At 48.3% G+C, this 13,148-nt stretch overlaps 2 protein-coding genes across 6 annotated transcripts; both read right to left on the reverse strand.

Moving 5' to 3' along the window:
* Nucleotides 1-282: 282 nt before the first annotated feature.
* On the reverse strand, nucleotides 283-1,464 carry LOC108022408 (uncharacterized). The gene is made up of 3 exons (XM_017091293.3): nucleotides 817-1,464; nucleotides 517-598; nucleotides 283-423 (listed from the first exon to the last, which is right to left on the reverse strand). Exons 1-3 carry the CDS (start codon nucleotides 1,045-1,047, stop codon nucleotides 359-361), a joined length of 378 nt encoding a protein of 125 aa, XP_016946782.1. The 5' UTR covers nucleotides 1,048-1,464; the 3' UTR covers nucleotides 283-358.
* A 157-nt stretch (nucleotides 1,465-1,621) lies between these two features.
* Nucleotides 1,622-11,513, reverse strand: LOC108022713 (uncharacterized). 5 transcript variants are annotated; one of them, XM_044091727.2, is made up of 7 exons: nucleotides 11,020-11,513; nucleotides 3,719-6,349; nucleotides 2,303-3,206; nucleotides 2,159-2,240; nucleotides 1,942-2,085; nucleotides 1,806-1,876; nucleotides 1,622-1,755 (listed from the first exon to the last, which is right to left on the reverse strand). In XM_044091727.2, the coding sequence occupies exons 1-3, from the start codon at nucleotides 11,111-11,113 to the stop codon at nucleotides 2,791-2,793; spliced, it is 3,141 nt and encodes a 1,046-aa protein (XP_043947662.2). In that variant the 5' UTR covers nucleotides 11,114-11,513; the 3' UTR covers nucleotides 1,622-1,755; nucleotides 1,806-1,876; nucleotides 1,942-2,085; nucleotides 2,159-2,240; nucleotides 2,303-2,790. The 5 variants fall into 5 exon arrangements, with proteins under 5 accessions (XP_043947662.2, XP_050743999.1, XP_050744000.1 ...); XM_050888042.1 differs by having other exon boundaries at nucleotides 1,622-1,876; nucleotides 3,719-5,605; nucleotides 6,086-6,349; nucleotides 11,020-11,509; XM_050888043.1 differs by having other exon boundaries at nucleotides 1,622-1,876; nucleotides 3,719-4,288; nucleotides 6,086-6,349; nucleotides 11,020-11,504.
* Nucleotides 11,514-13,148: the final 1,635 nt, after the last annotated feature.

Consider the following 13,148-nt stretch of genomic DNA (forward strand, 5'->3'; position numbering starts at 1 on the left):
GCTGTCGGAAATTATGATATTTGCATTTGCTCAAGTTGCCCTCCTCGGAGGAGCGCAGGGCGCAGACCTTAATGCCGACTCGCGTTTACGACAACTCCAATTGAGCAGACACGACCTCCGCTGGTAATGGCTTCGCCTCCGGATTGGAGCAGCCCGCATGCAAGGCACCGAGCACCGAGCGTCCAACCTGTTGAGTGCGCAACGGACTCGCCTCCAATCGAACGGGGCCACCTCGTCTGCCTCGAATGGCACGAATACGATGGAATCTTAATCCTTTTCAGTGCGGTTTATTTTAAATATAAATTAAGTTATAAAATAGTCGTAACAGATGGGTTGTTCTCTTTAATTGCCGTCGCCCCTAGCCCTTGTTCCAGCGCCTTTTCATGTACTGACACAGGCAACGCACGGTGCTGTAATGTACAACTAAAGTGGGGGAAAAGCAAAGTAATGAGATCTTTACAATCTTTGAACCTTAAGAATGAATGGTTTTAACCCAAAAGAACGTTTCTTTCTTACTTGTAAAAAATAGAAGAGGAAGGGAAGCCATTGCGAAGGCAGAGCTCAATATCTTTCCAACCTTGAATACTATCGGTTGGTCCTGAAAAGATAATCATAAAATCTTGATAACCATCAGATTGGACACCACTTGGGATGTTGAATAAAGCGTTGAAGTTTGAGTAATATAAATTTAATTCAACTGATTTCCTTAAAAATTCATAGCAGCCTTTAGAAAGCGAGTCCAGGCGGATTTCTTTATGTATTATATAATATTTGTAAGGTATTAAGTTAAGAGCGCATATAAACAAAATTACTTACGTATTGCATGCCGATGTACATCAAAGCACCAGCTAAAAGATAGGAAAACCCCAAAACCGCAAAGGCAATAAACAAAATTCTATAATACATTGGCACCTTGGGTATAACTTTCAGCTGTTCGGAAATTAGGAGCAGAGTGTATCCAGCGCCGACAAAGAGGCCCCATGCCATGCACCACCACGCGTAGAAGCCGGTGCAGAGTTCAGGGGATACTTCGTTGACCCGACACATTGGGAGGCGGATAGTGAAACGTTGCACTGACTGGTATCTCGACTTCAAGAGCTTGTTTTCAGGGACTGCTTGGACTGGAAGAGTATGTCAAATAACACTGGAGTGTGAAGAGTAAAATAAACCAGTTGTGAGGCATTACTAATTTTATTTAAGGTCAGAGTCGCTTAAAAGGTCGAATCAGGATATGGCATACGTAGTACCCACAGCACGGACGATGGTGCTGCTCACGTAGAATAATCCGAACGAGGAAGGCACCAAAGAGGATAGAACTGGGCACACCACTCGGGGAGTAACCGCACATTGTGGAGTGGAGTTTGAAGCTACGTATTTTCTAGGGAACAAGAAGTCGTTGTTTTCATACCTCAAACTTTGGCCAGAAAGCATTTTTAAATGTATTGTGTTGACCAACCCCAATAAATTGCACAAAATATCAGATTTCCTGTATACTGTTTGCCACCAGAATGAGTGAAGTGCAATAAGGATGCCGCAGTTTTCACAATCCTAGATCATCAACAAGGACGTCGTGGAGTACAGCCCTCCTTGCATCCCGAAAAGGAAGTATTCGAGACCCCGGTTAACGCATTAAACACAATTTTAATTGAACACACTTAAATTTGGTTACATATTTTTGAAGTCTAGGCATCGTACACGTTAAATTTCATCATGGCAGCATTCCACAACGTCGGGATGTGGTCCAAATAAAGTGTGCTGGTCGAGAAAGCATATGAAGACCGTTTGTGGCGGAGGATGTAGCTTACCATCCAGCGGAACCCACCGAGTTCCGTCGTGGCCACATCCCAAAGTGCCGTCAGAGCCCAAACAAAATCAACTGTTTTGGGTGGGGTATTGATACGGCTTACGATAAATGACAAATGACATGATAGGCTAGCTCACCAAGGCCGGAACTTGGTCGAGAACTGATAAATCCGTAGGGATCTCGTAAGGCGCAGATGAGAACGGAAGCGCAGTCCTTGGCCAGCTATCCCCAGCGCTCCTCCACATATCTGCACAGCTTGATCACAGCGATGATGTGGACAACTAGGTTCGTAGGAAAGCGATTAGGCAACATTGGGACCCTGGACCTAGGTTTCCATCCCAACCGCGCACTTACCCAGGATGAATATAGTACTGAATCCAGCGATACCATAAAAGTAGCTCAAGATTTTTCCAGCCTTGAAAAGCGTCTTCTTATTCTGTTGGGGGACAGCGGGGGATTAACTTATGATGGCAAGATACCTTAGCTTATTCTGCATACCATTCTAGCACCAAAGAACATCAACAAGCCAGCGACAAGGTAGGAGAGCCCAAACAAAATTGCGAAAATTCCCAGAGGCAAATTCTCAGAGGCAAGGTATTGTCTGAGTGCCATTATGATTCCAGTTACGACTGATATGGCGCCCCAAACTATGCACCATATTGGATAGAACTTGGCGCAACACGAGGGTGTGTACTCACAATTGCACATTTTCGAGTCGAATTTGGGGATAATTTCTGAACAGTTTCCGTAGCACAAAAGTCTATGATGTGTGTGTACCGTAGGCTGTATCAGGACAGACTGGCCCGTGCTCGACCGAAGCCCCTGAACTGCCCCGCCCAGTGAACTGAGATTCGGGATTGGTTCTCGGACTTTTACTTTTATTTACGCAAGTTTGCTGGCGATCCCCTTACTCAGCTCTAGCATAGGTACATGTACATGGGCTATAAATAATTTAAAGTATTTGCGGAGGCCGCTCCACTCCCGGACTACTGCCCCCCGGTTCGCTGCACATTGTCGAAGGGCACCAGGATGCCGGGTGGTCCGCCAAAGCGGCTGGCGGTTCCGGACTGCGGTTCCCTGTGCTCCGCCTGCTGGTGCACTGCGGCCTGGAAGGGTCGCGGCTCCGCCGGGGCGTGGGCCTGGGCCTGGGCCTGTGGCGAAAGCACGCCGGTGGGTGCTCCAAAGCCGCCGTTGTAGCGGCCTGGGTTCACGGTGGGCCTCGCCTTGTTCGCCTTCACAATGCTGCTGAACTCGTGCTGGTTGCCGGCCACGTAGATGGAGCTGGCACTCGCACTCGGATTGGGGCCGCTGGCGCTGGTCGTCTGTGGACGCAGTAGCCCCGCCGGAGCTCCGAATCCTCCCGTGTACTTTCCAGTGTTCACAGCTGGAGCCGCAGCCTCAGCTGGGGGAGGAAAAGAAGAGACGAAGATCGTAAGCTTGGTAACTTGGTTTTCGTTTTCCAGTCTGCCTGGGGTATTGGGTATCGCTATTGTTCTAGTGATTCCACCATTACTTTTCCCACTTTCATTAAAAATAATACCAAAAGAATATTAAGAGTGACTTACTGAAATAACCGCCTTTTGAAGCATTCCATCCTTCCCTTAAGCTTAGCTTCCTACTTTCACATCGAATTTCCCCGTTTATATACCCTTTTGATAACTCACAATAATCTTTAAAAAATGTGCTAATTGTGTGCTGTCGTTACAAATAAATTACACATAATATAGAATATATCTATCTACCACTTTTTAAACTCCTAAAAGTTTGCTGACTACTTTATGACCGGTTTTCCTTCGCAGCAATGCTAACATGGATTTACCACAGAAACCAAATTCTTTTTGGATCTTTGACAGTTATTAAGCTCAAAATTGTGACAGTTCTAAAATATTGTAAAAGTTTCCCATTCGAACTTACTTCTTCGCTGGTTGCTGGTGACCGGCGTGCTGATGACCTTGCCCTCGTCGCTCTTGGTGTACTCCACCTTGCTGGGCGGGAAGGGCTCTGCGGCGGAGGAGCTGGAGCTGGAGCTGCTGGCCGGTGGCTCGAAGCGGGCTGCAAAGGATGTGGGATGGGTGAGTGGTCCGGGATTGGAGTTGGCGGAGCCGGAGACGGAACCGGCGGTGGACTCCGAGTCAGCGGGCGGAACGAGCACCTTTGGTGGTTCCTCGCTGCTGCTGGGGCCACTGATGCTGCTGCCTGGAAGCGGAAGCGTGACTTTGGATGGAAAAGCGGAGGAGGCGGTTGGGACGTTAGGGAGGCGTGGCGGGTTGGTTGGGTAACGGGTACTGCTACTAGCGGCTGCTCCTCCGGCTGCCGCTCCGGCTGCCGGCTGCTGTCCAAAGTTGTCCGGATCGAAGGGCACACCGGGACCCACATCCGGATAGTCGAAGTCTCGCAGCCAGGCGGGAATGGTGGCCGAGTCGAAGGGGTTGCCTCCGTCCAGGGGACTCGCAGTGGTGCTCCTCGAATCCTCGGGCGGGTTATCTGCGTGGTGGGTGGTGGTTGTGGTCAGTTTCACTGGCGGAGGTTCTGGGTGCGCTTGGGTGCTGTGGGTGGTGGGTGCTGTTGGTTTTAGTGTTGTAATGGGTGCTTTGGTGGTTCGCCGCGTGGTCGTTGTGGTTGTTCGTGGCGTGGTTGTTGTGGTGGTTGTTGTCGTTGTTGTTGGTGCCGCCGTAGTGGTTGTGGTGGTCGTTCTCCTCGTGGTTGTGGTGCTGGGCCTGCTGGTGGGTGGTGGCGTCAGCTGAATGTTGCCCAGATCCACGAAGGGCTCGAAAGGTGGCTCCAGATCGTTGGCCAGCGAGTGGTTGTACTTGTCGTTGTCGGCGGGCACTTCGAAGGTCACCGCCACATCCAGATCCGGGTCGGTGACCTCCTGCAGCCAGGTGGGCAAGGTGTAGGCATAGGCCTCCTCGTTCTCCAGGTGGTAGAAGGTGGCAGGATCCTCGGTGGTGCCAAGGGGTATTGCAGCGGTGGTGCGTGGCTCTGGCTTCGGAGTGGTTGTCGTAGTGGTGGTTGTGGTGGTGGGTCTCCTGGTAGTAGTCGTCGTGGTTGTGGTAGTTCTCCTGGTAGTGGTCGTGGTTGGTGCCTGGGTGGTGGTGCTGCTGCTCCTGGGTCTCAGGGTGGTGCTACTGCTCCTGGTTGTGCTGTAGTGGGCCGTGCCACGCTGGCGGTTGGGAAAGCGACCCGGATTGCTGGGTGTGGTGCTGCCCACATGGGCATTGGTGCCATGCTCCGCTGGTCCATCATGGTGCTCCTGATCCTGCAGGGGGGCCACTGGACTAAGGGCGTTACCGCTGCTCAGGCTCAGCCGTATATTGTGACTGATGGGATCCACAATGCCCTGGACCTTCTTGGCCGGCAGCTGTTGTGCCTCTGTGATGATGGTGGGCTCCTGCTGCTGCTCCTCCTGGCTGTGATGGCTGTCCTGCTCCTGGTGCGGTGGCAGCAGATCCCAGGCGATCACACTGAGTGGTGCTCCATCGGCTGCCGGTTTCCATTCCACTGGTCCGCCGATATTCGCATCCTGGCGCTGCAGCTCCAGGATGTAATCTGGCAGAGAGCTGGCCTCCTCCTGGGGCAGAGGCACCAGCTGCGCCTGCTCCACCTCCACATCCGCGGCGGTGCTGGTGGTCGGCGTGTCGGATGAGGGTGGGTCATGGTGGGGCGGTGTTAGTGATGTGGCTGGAAGAGGTGCTGGTGCGGATGCTGATGCTGTGCCGGAGAATGAGTCCCGAATCGGTATCGGATTCGGTTTCTGTTCTGCACTGGACTGGGGCGACTCCAGGCCCACAGCGATGGCATCTGGTTGGAGAGGATTCGGATTCGTGGTTGAGTATTTCGAGCAATTCGCGGGGACTTTGGCTTGGGACTGGGACGGGGAATTGGGACAAGGGCTGGGACTGAGGCTTGAAGGGGAGCCAATCTGGGTGATGGGCGAGTCGGAATCCCCGAAGGGATTCAGCCTGATCAGGGAGTAGGCGGGCGGGGCGTGGTGGTTAGTGGGTGGTGCGATGGGGAACTGGCCGCCCGGCGAATCGCGCTTGGCCAGCTTGTTAGTGGTGCTAATGGGTGGTGCAGCTGGTGCGGTGCGGGTGGTGCTAGTGGCTCTAGTGGTTCTAGTGGCTCTAGTGGCTCTAGTGGCTCTAGTGGTGCTACTATTTCTACTGTTTGTGTGTGGTGCAGTCAAGGCATTGTTCTTTGTGTCGTTTTTCGTCCTGGTTTCCGTTTCCCTTCTGCTGGTGGCACCGCTGGCAGCCTCTGTTCCCTTGGTTGTCAACTCACCAATGTGCGGAGGCAGAAGATCGTCGGCCGGCCGCCGGATCTCCGTGATCCCCGATGCGTAGGTGGGTATCTCGAACTGAACGCCCTGGGCACTGACCACCTTGCGCCCGTCGGGCGTGTCAATGGGACGCAGTGCGTCGATGGGGTTGCCGTAGCTATCGATGGCCTTGGGGCCAGCGCCCTGCTGGTCGGCTGGGCTGAAGGTCACGTCCGGCTGCAGCAGCGGCGGCTGCAGCTCGCGGGCGAAGGGCGACTCGCGCACATCTGTTGGAGGGGAGCAGAATGTGGTGGGTTCGTTGGGGCTGCGAGGGCTCCTTGGGAGCGTTGTGGAAGCGAGGAGGCAAGTGGAAGTGGCGGATGACAGAAGGCAAGTAGCAAGTGATGGTGGGTGAATGACAGGATGAGCCAGTGAGATGTCGAAGGAGAACGAATGGTCACACCCTCAAAACACATTGAATTCTCTAAGAGTTCTCAAGAAACTATTTAAAATCTTTAGAAAATCGGTAATTTGCAAGGTCTTTCTTATTGCCTTGTTTAATTGTATCTGTATGTAATGAAATTTTTTTTATTTTGGTTAACAATTGATAATTGATTCTGCATTTTTCGTTAATGACACAAATGTAAATTCTTCTAAAATAAATATAACGAACTTTAAAAATGGACAAGCAAAATGTTAACTCAATTCAAAAAATGTAAAATCGTTAAAAAATTTGTCCAACTGAAGGGCTGTTTCTAAAGGGATTGCCATGGATTCTATGGTGGTGGAGTAGTTTACTCGGTGGCTTGCTGGCGATGCTGTTGGTGCCGGTGGTTGGGTGACAGATGAGGCAGCTGTGGGCGGCTCTTGGGCAATTTGGCTGCCGCGGCGGCTGATTGATTGACATTGACTCAGATGGGCCATACATTTGCTGCGGCTCTTTTACTCGTGCTGTTGTAATGTGTGGCTGCTGTGCGGTGGTTTCTGTTAGTTACACAAAGGTCCGCCACCAGATAAAATTCAATTTTAAGAGTTACCCAGGCAGGTTAGTCAATGCGCGAGTGTGTGTGCAGGTGTGCTGGTGTGGGCGTGACAGGTGTGCAACCATCAAGTTCGTTGCCTAAGTCTTTCGTTTCAGCTGGGCATTGGAGTCGGCTAGAAAGGGCTTTAGGGCCCACTGTCCGTTTCATGTCGTTGTTAAGGGACAAAACATGAAATCAATTAAAAATACACACTCAAAGCGATAAATTGAATAGTTCTGCCAATTATTATTAAATAGCTTCATAATGCATCGGTGTGGGAAATTCGAAAACGAGAGATTTTATCGTCTTACTAATATGGCAAATTCCCTTTACTGATAAAAATTTTTTAAAACTTAACTGAGGTTTTAAACTTATTACAGTACACTGATAAAAAAGGTTGGTGAGTTCCTCAAAATTTCTCATTTAATTTATCTATTGCTAATTTTATTCATTTAAAATAAACACATTATATTTGTTCATATTTAGTCATTTCTTTTCAGCTTTTTATATATTAAATATTTATTTTATTTTATTAAAAAATACTTTTAAATCAGTGTACGCCTGCACTTAATTTTCTGATTTCGAATTGGGATATTTGAATAATAAAATTAATATAAGGTACTTTTTTCGGTCAGGTCTATAGCCTCACAGTCGCGAAACGCACTTTTCAAACGTCGCAATGGGTTTTATCCAACGAGAGACTCATTGTTCTGCCCCCGGGGGTCTGGGAACCGGAGAATCGGGGAATCCATGTGACAGCTGGCGGCTTTGACAGCAACAACAACCGAATTAATGGCAAATGATTGTGTCGACAACGATTTTGCGATTTTCGCCATGGGTAGTGCAAGTACTGTACGCCGCTCGTGCCGAGTGCGAATAATTAGTAGTAATTCACTGGGATGCATCCGAGAGATTCTCAGCTTGTCAGCTGCCCCCAGCATCTGATTCCTGTTTACAGCGGCGGAATAACTGAATAAATTGAGTGGCTACACCGGGCTGAGGAATATTATAATCAGGCTAGCGCTGGGGAATTCTGGAAATGCGGTTTCTGCTCTGCGGTCAGCCCAACTTGAATGTGACTAAGCCCAGTCGCGATGGGCGTTGCTCGGTTTAGCCAGTCAAGTTCCAAGTCAGTTCCGGCTGCCAAGCACATGTGCATATATCTGTATCTGTATCTCATATCTCGAAATCTCTATTCTATAGCCACGGGCATGGCGATCAATTTGCATTTTGGAACGGGCTTGGCCGTCGGGATCAGGAAGCCCTGAACTTTCTCATAAATATGAATGCCCGGGAGATGGTTGAAGATGATTTGCGTCACGGCTGGCCGAAAGTGTTAGTTTTGCTTTTGGCTGATGCCAAAACAATTGAAACTCCCCGCACTTCCGCCTCGAAGCGCGGCTCAAGTTCAGGCCAATTAATTTTGCTTGTCTCCAACGCCATCTTCATAAGCATCGACATCTCCATCGTCATCGCCATAGCCATCGCCATCTCCATCCAACAGCATCGCCTATGTTTACTGAATTTAATTTTTAATTGATTGACGGCTTCACGACATCTGCACCCACCTAAAGACAATGGGAATTTCTGCCGAAAACATTTTGCACTTGCCAATTTTACAGTTTGCCATCTTCTAACTTTGACTCGCACAACCTTCGCCGGATTGTAATGGATTTTATTAATCTCCGCTTATATCATATCTCCGCAGACCTTGGGTTTATCGACTTATTGGACTGTCATCCCACACGACTAGCGAAATGTGTCAAAAGCAGTGCCGAATTGGCCACATATATAGGCACAACTTGTAAACAATACTTGGCGTATCCGAAAACAAAGCGTGTTATGGCCAAATGAAATTTGTTATGATTGGCTGGGGAATGTCAAGTTGGAGCCGCACTCTCCCATAAATGATAAATATTAATGGCTAGAATGGCCCCAGAATCGGTTCTTTGTGGACTGGAATTTGGCGGCAGTCTTTGATGGTACTGCAATAGATTGGCAAACCAGGCATATATGTGTCGAAATCGAGTTAACGCTGCTCGTGGGTCCACATATCTTCTGGTTGATATCCCATTGTGCTTTAATTACGATAATCTGCGGCTGAATCGTAAGTCGAGCCACGCGAAAGTGAGGCACGATTCCCCATTTCAGATCCGTGCGAATTTGCTAATTATCACGTACGGTTACCCATTCATTGCGATGGTTTCATTGATTGCCGAAAATGGAAACCGAAACCGTTCCGTGCGAATAGGAGCAGAGCCCGAGGAAGTCCATTAGGCCCATTAACGAGCCACCATGGGCGCTGCAAATGAGCTGTTTAATTGTTATTGGGCAATTAAGTGGTTAACTAGTTGGCCAGCAATCTGCGCGCTGCTCATCCCTCAAATCTTCTGTTTTTCTCGTCCGTGCCCCCATGACCCAAAAGCGGCACCACATTAGTCTCTAGTTGGTGTAAACAACTTAGTCAACAGACCGTCTTGTAGAAAACGTCGCTAAATTTATAGACTACATGGACCCCTAGGGAACCCTGGCTGATCCCCCCCAGAAACGCCGAGAGGAAGACGGATCGACAGAGACGCGGTCGAAGCCTTGCCAGTCACGTTACCCACAGCTTACGTAAGCCCACTGGCTGGGTCTCTGGGTTTCAGTTTCGGCTTGGGTTTGGGCTAGGGGCTTTTGGGTTTCGCTTCTCGTCTTCTTGGGGGCCTCTTCACAACATCGGCTCTTCTCGAATTTCGCTTTTCCTACGGCTCTGCCTTTGGGAACCTCGCTGTTTGTTTTCGCTGCGGCTACCTGATTTCGCTTTCAGCCCAAACAAAAAACAATCTCAACGACCGTCGTCCAGTTCCTCAGTTTGTTTGTCAAACAAAAACAGCTTAAGGCGGCGGTTATAGGGCTCTTCAGCGGCGAAGGCTAATTGCGGGCAGAAGCCTTCGGCACAAGCCGGGAGAGTGCTCTCGAAAGTCAAGATGTGTGTGCACAGAAGCGTCGTTGAGGAGGCAAACCCCTCAAGGAAACCTATATTGTCTTCACAGATACAGAACCACGATAGAAGGATACAAGTATACATACAACCTAGGGATCCCTTCCGAATCACCACTGATGTATATGTCTCTTGAGTAGTTATGTATCGAAATGCTTCAAGATGATTCTGAATATTCCTCAAGGATTACGATATCATTCAATAGATGATATGATTGTAAACATTTCGAGAAGATTTATATTCAAAATAGACCCCTTTTCCTAGCCTTTCTACCTGCATGTTCTTCTGTTTACAACTTGAAAGCCAATTGGCTTCATTTCAAATTAACTTTAGTCTGGTTGGGCCAACTGTCAGTAGTCGTTAGCTGGGGGTTAACCCTCGTCTCCCAGCCGATGTGGGTCATGATCACGCTCACGATCAGAGTTCACTGCAAGGTGGGATCGAACTTGTGCGCTGGTGAGTTTTGGATGCAATGCAGGTGGGGTGAGTTGTTAGATGCCTTACAGTGGGAGCGAGTGAAGAGTCGGAACTTCTAACAGATTTTGGGAGGGGAGAGGTACTGGGGTTCGGAACAAGTCTTAGTAGGATTGAGATAAGATCGTAAAGTTAGTTACAGATAAGGTACAGATAGAGAGGAAGCTTTTGGTTCTGGGTAATAGAGTATTCTGTATTATAGAATACTATATTAGCATGTCTCCAAAACGGGTTCCAGAACAGGCATTCTAATTATGGCAAAACATTAATAAACTTGTGTATTTTATAACGCCCATAAAGATACGCAATAAGCACACATAACACATAAAAGTCGAGCCAGAAAGAGGTAAGAGGCGAGAAGATCACTGATCGGAGAAAAATCGGATTCGCATGCTGGTGCAAATTGAACATGCGATGCCGATAGCGCAATCGCAAATGCAACCGCCTTGGTTCATAATCTTTTTGTTTAATTCAGTACCAGGCCTTCCAACGGCGAGATCCGCGCTGAGGATCAGCAGCACTGCGGCGAAGCTAGCCACGCCGCCGCGTCGTGGCTTCGGATCGAACTGCATCGTGTCGTGGGTGATGTGCGATGTTTCGTATTACTTCTGTATTATTATTTCTCTCGGAACGTGTCACGCAATTAACAATTAGAATGGGGCATTGCCCAGAGGGGCAGAGGCGAGCTGCAATACAGTTTATACCGCCGCGTAGGAGCCGACTAGCGCCTAACAATGATCGCGATGACAAAATCGGCTGGCAGACAGACGTCTGCAGTGTGTAATATTTTCACCGCCTTTTCCCAATCGAAATAAAGTCCAAACTCGCGGCACGATATCACGATCGCGGAGCGAGCGAGCGGGCGGGTGCGAGCGAGGGCCGGAGATCGTGGTTCGAAGATGCGCTCGAGCGAAGCACGTCCGTAGCTCTCGGATTCTGCGCTTTCAATAAACTTGGCCAAGAGCTGGCAGCTCGGAGCTCGACTTGGCTGAGCCACGGCGCCGGCTGCGACGCCGACGGCCAGAGCGGCTGCGGCAGAGTGGCCTGGTGTCTTGGCGGATGGGAAAATATGAATCTCCACAGCGAGAAAGCCCTGCCTGTGCCGGAAACCTCCCCCACTTCTCCCTCTGATCGCTTACTGTATTCTATTTACTATCCACCGGAAAATAGTGCAAAATAATTGCCTAATTGCCGCCTGTGATCAAGCTTTTTGCATACTGGTTTGTCGCCTCCGTTGACGCACTGCCAATGACGTTCAAGGTCAGCAGGCAACCTGATCACATCCAGCTCTTAACCCCCTGAGGTAAGCCCTCTGTGCATCTCACAGATGCTGTGCTAATTATCCAGAACTAATTACTCTCAGAACGGAATTTTCAAACTCATTAATCTTTAGAATTGAAATTATATTTATATTAAATTATCATTACAGAGACGTCTGACGTCTAAGTTAAAAATGTTCTTAAAAATATTTTTTCTCAGTTAAAAAGGTTCTCAATGTTCTTGAATTAAGCTAGAATGCTTCTTTAAACCTAGTTAAGTCAAACATGTTCTCAATGCAAGAACAGAAACCACTTAAATGATTATTTTTTGACTCAAAATCATATCAAGTTAAGATGTTCTCAAAGTAAGCATTGTATGTAAGTAATTTAAGCATTATAATATTTTTTATATATCAAGCATCTATGCACTTAAATATTGATTCGTAGTATTCCATGTTTCAATTCAAGAACCTGGACTCCTCTTTAACTACAGAATACTATATTTTATTATGAGGTAAATATGTCTCATGTTCTCACAAGGGGTTAATATTAACAGCCGCCTAACACCAGTGCTATTCTCCAGTGATTTACAAGACAATGGCCTAAGCGGCTCCCAAATAGACACAACTCTCGCATAAATTACACACTCGAAATGCAAATAGATATTGAAAACGAATGTGCTCCGATCGGTTTGTTTATTTTGACAGGTTTGGCTTGATTTTGGAAAAGTATCATGCTAACAGGGCATAAGTTATGCGACTCATTGTCACACATTCGCCAGATCCTGTTCCCCGGCGAGTTCTTGCTCTCGACTCAATCTCACCTCAGTTCATTATTCATTTGCCGATCTACAGACGTTGACATAAGCATATTTCAGACCTGTCAGTTGTTTGTCTCATTGCAATGAGTTTCTTACTGGGAGGGGAGTGAGTCAGGGAACCGATCGATCAGACTTTTGGCAGATCAATGAAGATGCGTTGAGGTGCTCTGCGGTGTCAGTGATCGATGAACTTTTGGCATTTCAGCCACCAGAACGCCGGCGATCAACGCGACGGGTGATTAGATCACCTCGCCTCGTGATCACATTATATTATTATTTACGAACGGCCATAAGAAATTCTTTTCAGAGTAATGTTACGATCACACATTTTTAATTCACTGAAATTTCCTTTTACGTCCTTGGATAACCGCCTTCAAACTAAAAGCGTTAATGATCGCATTCGAAAGCCAGCCGTGACCATATCTTCGGATGTCTCTGGAATGCACGTAATTATCATTTGGCCTGGGCAAACTTTGATTTCTCGCCCGTCACAGAAAATTATGTCAGCTTATTGGTTCCGCATTTGAG

This window comes from Drosophila biarmipes, chromosome 2R (genome assembly GCF_025231255.1).
Source record: "Drosophila biarmipes strain raj3 chromosome 2R, RU_DBia_V1.1, whole genome shotgun sequence".
Classification (NCBI taxonomy): domain Eukaryota; kingdom Metazoa; phylum Arthropoda; class Insecta; order Diptera; family Drosophilidae; genus Drosophila; species Drosophila biarmipes.

Bases quoted from the DNA above. Each gene is read 5' to 3' on its own strand.
- LOC108022408 (XM_017091293.3), bottom strand. From the start codon at position 1,047: ATGTGTCGGGTCAACGAAGTATCCCCTGAACTCTGCACCGGCTTCTAC. The intron at 599-816 runs GTAAGTAATTTT...TTATCTTTTCAG, and splicing joins TGTACATCGGCATGCAATAC to GACCAACCGATAGTATTCAA. The intron at 424-516 runs GTAAGAAAGAAA...CCCCCACTTTAG, and splicing joins TCCTCTTCTATTTTTTACAA to TTGTACATTACAGCACCGTG.
- LOC108022713 (XM_044091727.2), bottom strand. From the start codon at position 11,113: ATGCAGTTCGATCCGAAGCCACGACGCGGCGGCGTGGCTAGCTTCGCC. The intron at 6,350-11,019 runs GTACTGAATTAA...CCCCTCCAACAG, and splicing joins TCTCGCCGTTGGAAGGCCTG to ATGTGCGCGAGTCGCCCTTC. The intron at 3,207-3,718 runs GTAAGTTCGAAT...TTCCTCCCCCAG, and splicing joins CACCAGCAACCAGCGAAGAA to CTGAGGCTGCGGCTCCAGCT.